Here is a 13,443-nt window from a genome sequence, read left to right on the forward strand (position 1 = left end):
GCAGCTGCTATATAGGGGCATACTGGAGGTAGTATATAGACATCATGACAAGTAGCTATTAATAGCCTTATCCTCCATGAATTTGTATAATCCCCATTTACAGCCCTAAACTGGTAGCAGGGCTAACTACATTTTGTGGTAGCAAATTTCATAGATTAACTGTGTAGTGTGAAGTACTTCCTTTTAGCTGTCCCGAATCTCCCACTATTCAGTTTAATGGGATGACCCCAGGTTCTAGTATTAGACAGGGAGAAAGTAGTCTCCCTGCCCACCTTCGCCACACCTTGAATAATTTTGTACACCTCTATCACCTTACTCACCTTTTTCTAAGCCAAACAATCCCAGATGTTGCAATCTCTCCTTTAGGGAAGTTGCTCCAGCCCCTTAATCATTTTGATTGCCCTTTTCTCCACCTATTTCAACTCTATAATATCCTTTTAGAGGTGCAGTGACCAGAACTGCACACAGTATTGCTAGTAGGGTCACATCACAGATTTGTATAAGGGCTGTATGACACCAGCAGTTTTATTTTCAATGTCTTTTCTAATTATGCCTAACATGTAATTTGGTCAATTCTTGGTCAGTCGCCACTAGCTCACATCCCATCAGCATATATGTGAAGTTGAGACTTGTTTGCCCCGGTGTGCATCACTTAACACTTGCTTCCATTGAATCACATTTGTCATTTCAATGCTCATTTGCCTAGTCCACTCCCTTTGCCCTGCTTCTTCCTCCTGTCATGAAAACCAGTGCTTCTCATTAAACTCATTTAGAGATTTATTGTATTGTAGAAGTTGTACAATGCTGAGAGAATTCACTTTATAGGTCTTATAAATATAATATAATAAATAAATAGGTGTATGGATGCAGACTTGTCCTAACACAGATCTGCAATACTTGTGAGCTGCACAGAGCTTGGCAGGGTGCAAGCCACGACTGGCAGACGTGTACGGTCTCCATCAATCTCCTGCATTTGGCACCTGCTTGCAAGTACAAAACAAGAAAGCCCTCAATCACCCAGTCCAGGTGGTTGCTGAGCTGCATTTGGCTAGATGAGCACAAGTTGTATATGTTATGTGATGCTTAACAGCCCAGCGAGGTTTCAGGAGCCGCTGAGTGTCTGTAGGGAATCAGTGGAGAGGGGTGGGGAGGGAATGTAATATCCTGACAGTAGGCATGGCTGGCATCTTTAACAGGATCACTCCACACTGCAATATTTTATTGCAGGTCCCACCTGTACTTCATAATTTACTGTTTTGTTATATGGCAAAGAAGGTATGAATTATTTAAACTCCTCTGGAGTGTAATTTATTCTTTCTTAGTCCAAGAGCCTAAGTGTGAGGTGTTGTGTTAATGTGCCCCATTAAGCAAAATGCACTTTTCCAGTCAAGATTCTGTGGTGTGTTCTCTTATTTTAGCTTAACAGATAAAGTGGGGGTGGGCAATTTGGGATGCTCCAGATGGTTCAGCCTACAACTCCCATCATCCCTCACCCTTGGCTAGGGCTGATCAGAGTTGTCAGCCAAAACATCTGGAGGGCCTCAAGTTGCCCAGCCCTGAGGTAAAGTCTCAATGAAGGCACAAACTGTACCCAGCAGTTCTCAAATCACAGAACCTGTTGAAAATACTTCACACTTAGCAAAATAGGGATAAAAGTTGTACCGATCAAGATTATAAAGATTACATAGAATCATAGGGTTGGAAGGGGCCTACAAGACCATCGAGTCCAACCCCCTACTCAGTGCAGGAAGCCATATGTTAAAAAATAAAGGGGGTGCTGAGCTCAAAGCAAAGAACAAATCAACATTATCATCATCAATTACTATTAATAAACACTTATAAAGCATCTAAAATGTTCTAAGTGCTGTACAGATACCAAAAGATAAGAAAGACCCTGCTCACAGGCTCACGATCTAAGAGACAGGATTCAAAAGGAATGGGGAGGGAAGGGAAAAGCAAGGATTGGAGCAGCTCTCCTTCACTAACCAATGGATGGCACCAGGCTGGTCTCTCTATTGCCGTGATGGTCTTCCTGGGAGGCAGGGGGTGGAACCTCCAAATAGTGCTTGGTTACCTGGCCAATGGATGAGCCTTTCAGCTCTTCTGTCCCACAGCAACTGACAGCTGAAGCTGAGTTAGGTACAAAGTTCTTTCTTTCTTTGGTAGTGTTTAACCTTTCTGTGACAACAGGAAAGTTATAAGGGCACAGGTGCTTCATGGCACCCTATCACAATTTAGTATCCTTACCCCAGTCCAAAAAGCTGCATCTTTTCAGCTGCTCAGCCTAAAATGTACAGGGGAGGTTCTTGACCTCGCTAACATGCTGGAGTAGAATTTTAGCAGACATCGTTTCTCCTACTGTAATGGGAGGGGAAAGCAGAGTCTACCAAAAGTCTCCTGTGTATTCATTAAAGGCACATAAATTTAATGCTATATATAAACCAATAATCCAAGGGGGAAGGAGGATCTCAGAGCTTAGGAATCTATGTTTCCTTTGAGTTGTAAGATTACAATCATATTTATTCAGAATTAGATCCTACTCAGCTCCATGAGGCAAAGGCCCACATAAGTGGACTGCAGCTTCCGCGTACTACTGCCTGAAGGACTTTGTGCTTGAGGAACAAGAGAGCATGATGCAGGATTGCAGGCCAAAATCAACACTCGCTGCCTGCTTGTGCTGGCCAATTCCTTTCCCTACCCCATCACTATCGAAGATTAGAGGAGAGAGACAGGGAGGCAAGCAAAGACAAAGTCCAGGTTCCTACAGAGCTGGTTTTATTTAAAGTACACAGTTTTTAATGTATCTATTGGATTTTATAAATGTGTGATACTTTGTGGACTCAAGTCAAAAAGCAGGAAGCAAATCTATGAAGTAAATAACAAGAGACACTGATGAGTAAGCTAAATGTCCTAAACAAACGTGAAAACAGTAGTGGGGGAAGTTAAGAGAGGCTTGGTTTTCAGGCTCAAAGGCTTTAGATTTTGCAATCTGACATTTTTCTCTAGGTGATGGTATCTTCTGACTTTACAGCCCCATCTACAACACTGAGCATTATACTCTGCATATGTGGATTCCATTTTGGTTTTCTTTAAGCCAGCTGTTTTATTTGGGGGCAGAGGTGACCCTATTCCTCCTTGGCTACAGGCATCTTGATGGAGAGCTTAGATGTACAAAGGAACCTGGCATAGACTAAGGTCTGTGATTTTCTAGTTGGGTTTAAGATTAGTATCCAGTTCCCACTGCAGCGTGGTCACTCTACATAAAGGTAATGAAGAAAAACAGAATAAAGGGGCTGTACAGCTTCGTTAAAAATAAATGGAAGAAAAACATTGATTTAAAAAAGCAGAATTATTCAGTGTATACCGACTGATCCATCAATATCTCTCTCATTATTCCCGAGCGAAGTTTCTCTCCACCCGCTCCCAGGTACAGAATGGGATCAGTAACAAAGTTCAACTTTATTAAGTACATCCGAACATCAGGTGTGGGGAGGAAAAATGAAGCGGAGATGTGAAAATAGGCTATAATCTCTCCTCCTTGTGTCCTGGAACAGGTAGAGAAGGGCGTAGGAAAAGTGCTGAGAGCATCCTATGTTTATTTTAAGAGAAGTTAGGCCGCTCACCTTAGCCCCAAACATTAGGCACCATGAAGATTAAATGTAGAGCAGGTTAAGTCTGTCAGAGCTGGGATCACAGAGGAAACCCCATAACGACATGGCCTCCTTGAAGAGGTGGAAGGGTTTCTAAGTCCACACTTCGATGACATCACCGGACTCCATCCCTAACTCTTCAGGGGTCCAGGTTTCCATCAAGCGCTGTCCATCAAAATGGAAGACAAGCTTGCGTCTGCCAAGCCCCTGGGCTTGACGATAGCGATTCATAAGTGCTTGCAATGGCTCCCCCTGCAGGAAAGGAAGAGGATGGGAGCCTCAATACTCCCCCAACCCATGCCAGGCACGCCTTCACCCAAACCATAGTCCCCTTACCTTCTGGACCGTGATCTCCATCTCAGAACTTTTGTCTTTCCCTTGTACTCGGAGCTGCAGGTTTCCCAAGTCAGCACTCTCCCTGCTGGTTGCTTCCACAATACAATCTGGAAGACATCCACCAGGAACCATTTATTACGATTACACCATACCCTTCCTCCAGTGAGCTCAAGGCATACGTGGCCATTCCCCCAAATTTTATCCTTGGAGCAACAGCAGAAAGGTAGATTCAGCTGAGAAGTACCTCAGGATTGGCCCAAAGTCACCCAGTATGCTGTGTGGAAGTTTGAACCTGGGTTCTCCCAGACACACAACTCCAGCCTTCCCCAGCCCAGCAACCTCTAAATGTGTTGGACCACCTCACCAATCATCCCCAGCCAGCATGACCATGATTGCTGAGGATTACGGGTGCTGTAGTCCAACCCATTTGGAGGGTGCCAGGTAGGGGAAGGCTGCTTTTCCCACTAGGCCCCACACTGGCTCTCATAGTTGAAGAATAGGATTTAGGAATGAGGTGGGGGAAGGGGAACAGGAGTGAGAAGGCCTTAGGGAGAGATAACAAGGGCATCAGCAGCACCAATGGTGAAGACAGAATGGCAGTCGTCCCACAATATGACTTGAGGTGCCGAAGAGTGTGGTGTTCCTGCCTATTGCTGGTGAGTATTCCTATTCAATAAGGCCTTCCCCACAGCAGGCAACACCTTCCACATACACAGTAACGCTGCCAGAAGGACTTTTCGGCTCAGGTCCAACCCTTTTTACTCTCTCCTCGAGCTGTGAGGACACACTGGCATTATATAACCTGTATTATTTTCTTTATTACCTTAACCCTTATGTAGCCGAGAGCAGGCGGCTTAGGATTTTTATAAACAAAGGAATCTTTATTAATTAGAACATTAAGATGTCCAACAGTAAATTAGTATCTTTTCAAGTTTCTATCTATGTCTATCTTCTTATACACAAATTCTAGTCACTCTCTCTTCAGACTCTCTTCAATTAAACTCTTCAGAGACACCACCACCCCGATCTATTCCCTACCAAGTCGTGTCTCACATAGGCACAGCACCCAGATTATGTGCACTTTTCAGGGAGATTGGTGAAACCATTTCAATTTTATTAAGGTTAGAATTACCCCCCCCCCCCGATTTTCATTTAGCATTAAGGAACCCTTTTTTGACTGATTGTCTTATTATTGGATGCACAACTGTGCCTCCAATAATATCACACACACTTCACCCCCCCTTCACTCAGCCAATCATCTCCCCCGTGCTAGTATGCCATTCCTCCTGTCACTCATCTCACTCTAGATATAGTCACCATAAAACACCGAGAGATAACAGGGATACATATTTATAACCATAATTCATATTATACATACATGTAACGCCATGAAGAACAGTCTGGCAGAAGCAAGGGCCTTCAACTACTCACCAATGATATCAGCCACACCCAGGCCCAGCCCAGCAGGAGTAGCGCTGGTTGCAAGTTCCCGATCCCGGAGCAGGAGAAGTATTCTGTTGGGGGGAACCTTCAGCGTTTGCCCCATGTGTTCAGCCACCCGCTGAAGGGGGTCAGTCTATGGGGCGAGAAGTTAAGAACTGCGTTAAAGAAACACCATAGGCCAGGGAATCCCCATCTCCCCTGCAGCCCAGAGAGAGTATTTAGCTCAGCATTTATTTGGTTTAGCAGCAACCTCCAAGGTCGGGGGGGGGGGGGGGGCAAACAGTTGCCCTACTGGTTCTCCCCCCACATCCCAAAGTCACCACTGCCTTTATAACAAAATCTGTTCTTCTACCTTATTTTTCACTTATTATCAGCCACCATGGAGGCCTGTCACCAGGAAGAAAAGCAGGATAGAAATATTGTAAATAATTATCCCATATTATTCCTGGGGCTCAAAAAGCATTCACAGCTTTACACAGAGCTGTGGGTAAAGACAATGGCTGTTTGGCAAATGTTTACCAGCAAAGAGGAAAATCAAAAAGCAGACGAGGAGTCCCCATGTACTAAAACCCAGAGGGGTTCTGGGCAGGAGGACAAGGACAAATTGGTCTATAGTGAGGATGGAGGCCCAAAAGGTGTGTTTGGGGGGGGGGGAATGGAAGAGAGAAGAGGCAGGCATGAGTGGTGACTACAAAAGCAAGGGTAATGGCAGCCAAGGCAGGCTTCTCAGGACAAGGGAGCGGACTCCGAACCATCGCACCATCCGAATTGAGACTCGGTAGAGGTCAGTCCGACACCGGATCTTCAGCACCAACTCTGGGGACTCAGAGGGCTCTGGTGCGTCAATCACAATCACTTCATCCCCTGACCCCTCATCCTGCAAGCTCTTCCTGGCAGCTGAGAGTGTGGAGGCCAGTTTCCTGAGCTGCTGATCAAAGACACTGAGGAGAAAGGAGAGACCTGAGTTAGAAACCTAAGCACACCATCTGGTGGGGGCAGGGGGAGATTATCAGTCATTCATCAACCCTTTGCTGCAAAGGACTCTGAACAGCACAGGCAAGAGGCCAGAGCAGCCTTCCCTGACCCAGTGCCCTCCACAACAGCTATTGGCCATGCTGCCTGGGGATGAAGGGAGTTATAGTCCAACACATCTGGAGGGCATCAGGTGGGAGAAGGCTGGCCACTGGCAGATCAGATCCAAAATACAAGCATTGTGGATTCTCTATGGGGCCTTCTTCAGCTGAGTCATCTTTTGCCTCAATATCCTGTTTGTTAACAAGGAACGAGACTAACCAACCTCACAAGGTTGTTGTGAGGACATGTACACACCGTGGGGACTGTATGCAAAAAAAAGAGTATATTTTCTGTAAAGACAAATCGTGGAACATGCTTCTCTCTTATTATTCTGCTTGACAGAGACAAAAGCAAGGCAAGCAATCCGTTGTTCTGGCTCGGAACCCAAGTCCTCTGCCACTACCAAGAAACTGGTCCCTTCTCTCCTCCCAGAAAACCTACGGTCCCAATCTATCGCAGAGTGTGAGATCGCAACACCGGTACAACATGGAAGCAAGCTAAGTGCACAACAAGTGGCTTGGAAGAGCCTGGACACGGTGAACGGTTACGATGCCCAATTCACAGGAATCCCTTTGTACCCGCACTTCTTCATACAAAATTTAAAAGCAATTTAGAACAGCTAAAAAACAGTTACAATAAGATAACAGGGCTTGATCAAACAACTGACATTATCCCAGGGTTTATACCAGTTCCCAGGTGGTGACAACACACTGTAAGATGTATTAGGGATGCCTCATGTCAGCCAATGCAAAAACACCGACAAGGCCTTTATTGCAGGGATGGACAAGCCTTTTTCTGTCAAGAGCCTCTTTCCCTCATGAGTAATCTGTTGGGGGTTGCTTGTTGATGGCAAGCCAGCAAAGCCTGTGGCGGGCAGCACCAGGTCCTAAAGTGAGTGGGTCACTCCTTTTCCTCTCTCCCTCTTTCTTCCCACACAGCAGATTGCAAGAGAAAGGGCAGATTACTCTGGCCAGAGGTCTGAAATGACTGCACGCTGAGGGCCACGTGAAATTAGGATGAGGTTGCCCACCTGGGCTTTACTGGAATTACTAGGTATGACAGTCCCCAACAAACTTAGGATGCAATAATCCATGGAACCCCACTCCCCTTCCAGAGGATCCCAGCCTCTTACTGGGCTGAATGGCGCCGCTTCCTTGGCTGTGGTGGAGGTGGAGGTGAAGGTGAAGGTGATAGATCTTGACATCTGCTAAAGGGAGAACAGAGAGAGGAATGGTTTTAGTCGGAGGTTCCAGACTAGTCAGGTGGAGGGAGCAAGGAAGGAATCAGACCTTGTGTCTTGCTCCACATGCTTTGTAGGAGCCTCTTCTTCCTCATCAGATGCACCGAGGACCTGGGACTTGGGGGACAGCTCAGGGATTTGAACTGGCAGTTTCAGAGAGTCAGGGAAAAGCTGGAGACTGTTCTGAACCTGTGGATGGGAGGCAAAGAAGCAGGAGAAAAGAACTTAGGACTCTTCCTGGGACTGCTGGGGGGAGGGGGGGAAGGGGACTAATTACTGTGGAAGTGGAAAGATTCCAGGTTCCCTCCAGCACAGAGTGCATGGGTGGTGAGGAGGACAGTTTCTAAGTCAAGCTTACAAAAATATGAGGAACACTTTGGAGCTGTAGGAGATTAACCAAGGCAAATCAAAGATGGAAGCATGAATTATGGGTCCACCTCAGCAGTCTGTACTACAAAGATGCTTTGGAATAACCAGTAGCCCTTAAAAATGTTCCCTATGATAAGCAATTAATCAGCAATCCAATTTGGGATCAGATAAAGACATTGGTTCTCTTGAGTAGGGAGGGCGGTGGTTGGAAGCCAAGGTACTGGGGCTCTCTCCCCAGAGCTGTCAAAGCAAATTGGTTGGGGTCATAGTGGGGGATTAGAAACCAAGAGAGGGATCGGATCTGGGTTCTCCAAGAGAAAGGGTCAGTAAGTCACTTAGATGAGGGAGCTGCACCCAAGATTCCTGCTGTCTGTCTCCAGCTATGTCAAGGAAGTGGACTGAAATCGCAGAATCAAAGAGTTGGAACAGGTCCTAGAGATCATCTAGTCTAACCCCTGCTCAATGTACAATCTGCAGTACAGGATACAGCTACCACATCCCTGACAGATGGCTGTCCAGCCTCTTCTTAAATACCTCCAGTAAATGAGGACCCACCCTCTCCTGAGGCAATCTGTTCCACTGTTGAATAGTTCTTGCTGTTAGGAAGTCTCTCTTAATGTTTATCCTAAATCTGCTTCCCTGAAACTTCCAACCATTGGTTCTTGTCCTGCCTTCTGAAGCAACAGACAACACATCTGTTCCATCTTCTGTATGACAGCTTTTCCAATATTTGAAGACTGTGATCATGTCTTCCCTGAATCTTCTCTTCTCCAGGCTAAATATCCCCAGCTCTTTCAACTGGCCTTCCTAGGGCTTGCTTTCCAGACCCCTCACCATCCTGGTCACCCTTCTCTAGACATGCTCCAGTTTGTCAACACCCTTCTTAAATATAGCAGCCAGAACTGGACACAGTACTCCAAATGCAGCCTGACCAGCACAGAACAGATTGGAGCTATTACTTTCTATAATCTGGATACTGTACTTCTGATAATGCAGCCTGAGATTGCATTAGCTTCTTTTTGCAGTTGCACTGCGGGATCATATCCCGCTTGTGGTCTGCTAAGATATCGTGATCCTTTTTATCTGTATATCCGCCAAACTTCCTCCATCGTATACTCGTGCCTTTGATATTCTGTACCGAAATACAAGACTTCATCATTACCTGTATTTCATCCTTTAGTTTTGTGTTCCAGCCTGTCCAGATCCTTGTGGAATTTTGATTGTCTTCTGCAGTCTTACTTATCTCTCCCAACTTCTGTTGGCCGACAGCCATTTTGGCTGGGGGGGGGAGTGACAGGAGTTGCAGGACTTTCTATCTGTCTAAACATGCATAGGATTGTGGCCTAAAAGGATGCTTGAGGTGAGCTAGGATCCAGGACTCCTTGGTTCACCTCCTCTTAGTAATGTAAGGGAAGCAGGCCAAGTGAGGGGAGTGGGATGCGATACTCCCAATCCCACTAAAGAAATGGAGGGATTGGGATGGGACCCAAGATTCCTGGGTTCTTCCTCAGGTACAAGGGGAACACAACAGGGGGGAGGAAACTAGCTTGGAGGAGGAAATATGGAGAAACTAGGTTGGAGGAGCAAAGGTGACCATTTTGCAGAAAGAAAGGGTTTTTTGGGGGGGTATGCTCATTCTTATCATTATCAACACTTATGCATTGCTTCCAATAGTCTCGAAGCGACTTACACACATAAATCCAGAAATCCATAATTAACATGGGTGTGTGTGTGTGTGTGTGTCCAAGAGTAGTGGTTAAATTACTGGGCCTGGGCAGACCCGGTTTACATCCCCACTCAGCCACAAAGCTCACTGGGTGACTTTGGGCCAGTTACTGACTCTCCACCTAACCCACCTCACAAGGTTGTTGTGAGGGTAAACGGGAGGGGAGGAGGATCACGTACACCACCTTGAGTTCCTTGCAAGAGGAAAAAAGGCGAGATGTAGATGTAACTGTAAACACACACACACTCAAAATCAGCACAACGGCAGGAAGGAAAAGAAGACTATAAGGTGACTGAAAGCGAGGGCGTGGGAATATCCTCGGGGGGCGCCCACAGGGCAGCCCCGGAGTGAGCCCTGCCTGGCGCGCACCTTCTCCGAGTAGACCGGGACGGCGGGGACGGCGCTGTCCGTGAAGAGGCGGCGGCGCTTGCGGAGGGGCTTCTTGGAGGCCCCCTCCGGCTCCGAGTCGCTGCTGGAGCAGGAAGCCACCTGCGGAGGGAAAGAGAGCAGCAACGAGGCCGAGGAGCGGCGTCAACCATGCAGCGGAATCCTCCCCCAAGACCGTGTTTCTCGCCTCCCCGCCCGCTCACTTATTTACCGTCTCCGCCATGGCAGCTGGAGGACCTTCTCATTGGTTTCGATATACCGCTTGCTCCGCCCCCTGCGATCCCATTGGGCGACACCCTAAAGCCTCTTTGCTCCTTCCTTCCTTCCTTCCTTCCTCTCTCTCTCCCTCCCTCCCACGCCCAAAGAAAGGTTTAGAGACAAGGAGCGCTTAAGCCGCCGCGCCCTTTGCTGCGCGCTAGGCATCCTGGGGGTTGTAGTTTTCTCCCCCTCAGACGCTCAGGGTTTGTTGTCGGTGTTTAAGGTGGGAGGGGAAAGCCGGGGAGAGGACGCTGAGGTTGTTTTTCTGGGGCCGGGTGGTTTGTTTATATCAGCCTTTTTCTTTTTTGCCCCGAGAGCATTTTATATAACCTTAGCTTGGGGGAAAATACCATATACATCCCATCTTCAGATAAATATTAGAGAACAGTATTTATTTTCTCCCCTTCATGGATCATGAAAGGACACTCAGCTGTGGATGTGTCTGGTGGTGAAAAGAAAATCCGATGCTGTAAAGAACAATATTGTTTAGGAACCTGGAATGTCAGATCAATGAATCAAGGTAAGCTGGAGGTGGTCAAACATGAGATGGCAAGATTGAACATCTTGGGAATCAGCGAACTAAAATGGACAGGCATGGGCGAATTTAATTCAGGTGACCATCATATCTACTACTGTGGGCAAGAATCCCTTAGAAGAAATGGAGTAGCACTCATAGTCAACAAAGGGGTGGGAAAAGCAGTACTGGGGTACAATCTCAAAAACAATAGAATGATCTCAGTACGAATCCAAGGCAAACCATTCAGCATCACAGTAATTCAAGTCTATGCCCCAACCACTGAGGCCGAAGAAGCTGAGGTTGATGGGTTCTATGAAGACCTACAACACCTTCTAGACCTAACACCAAAAAAAGATGTCCTCTTCATCATAGGGGATTGGAATGCTAAAGTAGGAAGTCAAGAAATCACCGGGATAACAGGCAGGCATGGTCTTGGTGTACAAAATGAAGCAGGACAAAGGCTAATAGAGTTTTGCCAAGAGAACACGCTGATCATAGCAAACACTCTTTTCCAACAGCACAAGAGGCGACTCTACACACGGACATCACCAGATGGTCAATATCGAAATCGGATTGATTATGTCCTTTGCAGCCAAAGATGGAGAAGCTCTATACAGTCAGTAAAAACAAGACCTGGAGCCGATTGTGGCTCAGATCATGAGCTTCTTGTTGCAAAATTTCGGCTTAAATTGAAGAACGTAGGGAAAACCACTAAACCATTCAGGTATGACCTCAATCATATCCCTTATGAATATACAGTAGAGGTGAGGAATAGATTTAAGGGATTAGACCTGATAGACAGAGTGCCTGAGGAACTATGGACAGAGGTCCGTAACATTGTTCAGGAGGCAGCAACGAAATCCATCCCAAAGAAAAAGAAATGCAAGAAAGCCAAGTGGCTGTCTGATGAGGTTTTACAAGTAGCTGAGGAAAGAAGGGAAGCGAAAAGCAAGGGAGAAAGGGGAAGATATATCCAACTGAATGCAGAGTTCCAGAGAATAGCAAGGAGAGACAAGAAGGCCTTCTTAAATGAACAATGCAAAGAAATCGAGGAAAACAACAGAATGGGAAAGACTAGAGATCTCTTCAAGAAAATCAGAGATCTCAAGGGAACGTTTTGTGCAAAGATGGGCATGATAAAGGACAAAGAAGGCAGGGACCTAACAGAAGCAGATGAGATTAAGAAGAGGTGGAAATAATACACAGAAGAACTATACAGGAAAGATCTGAATGTCCCTGATAGCCATGATAGTGTGGTCACTGAACTTGAGCCTGACATCCTAGAGAGTGAAGTCAAGTGGGCCTTAGGAAGCATTAGTAACAACAAAGCTAGCAGAGTGACAGTATTCCAGCTGAGCTATTTAAAATCCTAAAAGATGATGCTGTTAAAGTGCTGCATTCAATATGCCAACAAATTTGGAACACTCAACAATGGCCGCAAAACTGGAAAAGGTCAGTTTACATTCCAATTCCAAAGAAAGGCAATGCCAAAGAGTGTTCAAACTACCGCACAATTGCGCTCATTTCACATGCCAGCAAGGTGATGCTCAAAATCCTACAAGCTAGGCTTCAGCAGTATGCGAACCGAGAACTACCGGAAGTACAAGCTGGGTTTTGAAGAGGCAGAGGAACGAGAGATCAAATCGCCAACATTCGCTGGATCATGGAGAAAGCAAGAGAATTCCAGAAAAACGTCTATTTCTGCTTCATTGACTACGCTAAAGCCTTTGATTGTGTGGATCACAACAAACTGTGGCAAATTTTTAAAGTGATGGGAATACCAGACCACCTTACCTGTCTCCTGAGAAACCTGTACAAGGGTCAAGAAGCAACAGTAAGAACCAGACATGGAACAACCGAGTGGTTCAAAATTGGGAAAGGAGTACGACAAGGCTGCATATTGTCACCCTGCTTATTTAACTTATATGCAGAGTACATCATGAGAAACGCCGGGCTGGATGAATCACAAGTCAGAATTAAGATTGCCGGGAGAATTATCAACAACCTCCGATATGCAGACGATACCATCCTAATGGCAGAAAGCGAAGAGGATCTAAAGAGCCTCTTGTTGAGGGTGAAAGAGGAGAGTGCAAAAGCTGGTTTGAAACGCAACATTAAAAAAACTAAGATCATGGCATCTGGCCCCATCACTTCCTGGCATATAGAAGGGGAAGAAATGGAAGCAGTGACAGATTTTACTTTCTTGGGCTCCAAGATCACCGCAGACGGTGACTGTAGCCATGAAATTAAAAGATGCTTGCTCCTTGGGAGGAAAGCTATGGCCAACCTAGACAGCGTAGTAAGAAGCAGAGACATCACCTTGCCGACAAAGGTCCGTCTAATCAAAGCTATGGTTTTCCCAGTAGTAATGTATGGCTGTGAGAGCTGGACTATAAGGAAGGCTGAGCGCCGAAGAATTGATGCTTTCGAACTGTGGTGCTGG

General features: G+C 46.2%; 1 protein-coding gene across 2 annotated transcripts; it reads right to left on the reverse strand.

Annotated features, from left to right (window-relative positions):
- Nucleotides 1-761: 761 nt before the first annotated feature.
- Nucleotides 762-10,482, reverse strand: NFATC2IP (nuclear factor of activated T cells 2 interacting protein). 2 transcript variants are annotated; one of them, XM_084805343.1, is made up of 8 exons: nt 10,437-10,482; nt 10,208-10,327; nt 7,793-7,932; nt 7,636-7,710; nt 6,190-6,370; nt 5,418-5,562; nt 3,987-4,093; nt 762-3,902 (listed from the first exon to the last, which is right to left on the reverse strand). In XM_084805343.1, exons 1-8 carry the CDS (start codon nt 10,446-10,448, stop codon nt 3,744-3,746), a joined length of 939 nt encoding a protein of 312 aa, XP_084661469.1. In that variant the 5' UTR covers nt 10,449-10,482; the 3' UTR covers nt 762-3,743. The 2 variants fall into 2 exon arrangements, with proteins under 2 accessions (XP_084661469.1, XP_084661470.1); XM_084805344.1 differs by having other exon boundaries at nt 769-3,902; nt 7,636-7,707.
- Nucleotides 10,483-13,443: the final 2,961 nt, after the last annotated feature.

The sequence above is a fragment of the Heloderma suspectum genome, chromosome 6, assembly GCF_057233095.1.
Source record: "Heloderma suspectum isolate Gila_16-S chromosome 6, 16-S_ref, whole genome shotgun sequence".
NCBI lineage: Eukaryota > Metazoa > Chordata > Lepidosauria > Squamata > Helodermatidae > Heloderma > Heloderma suspectum.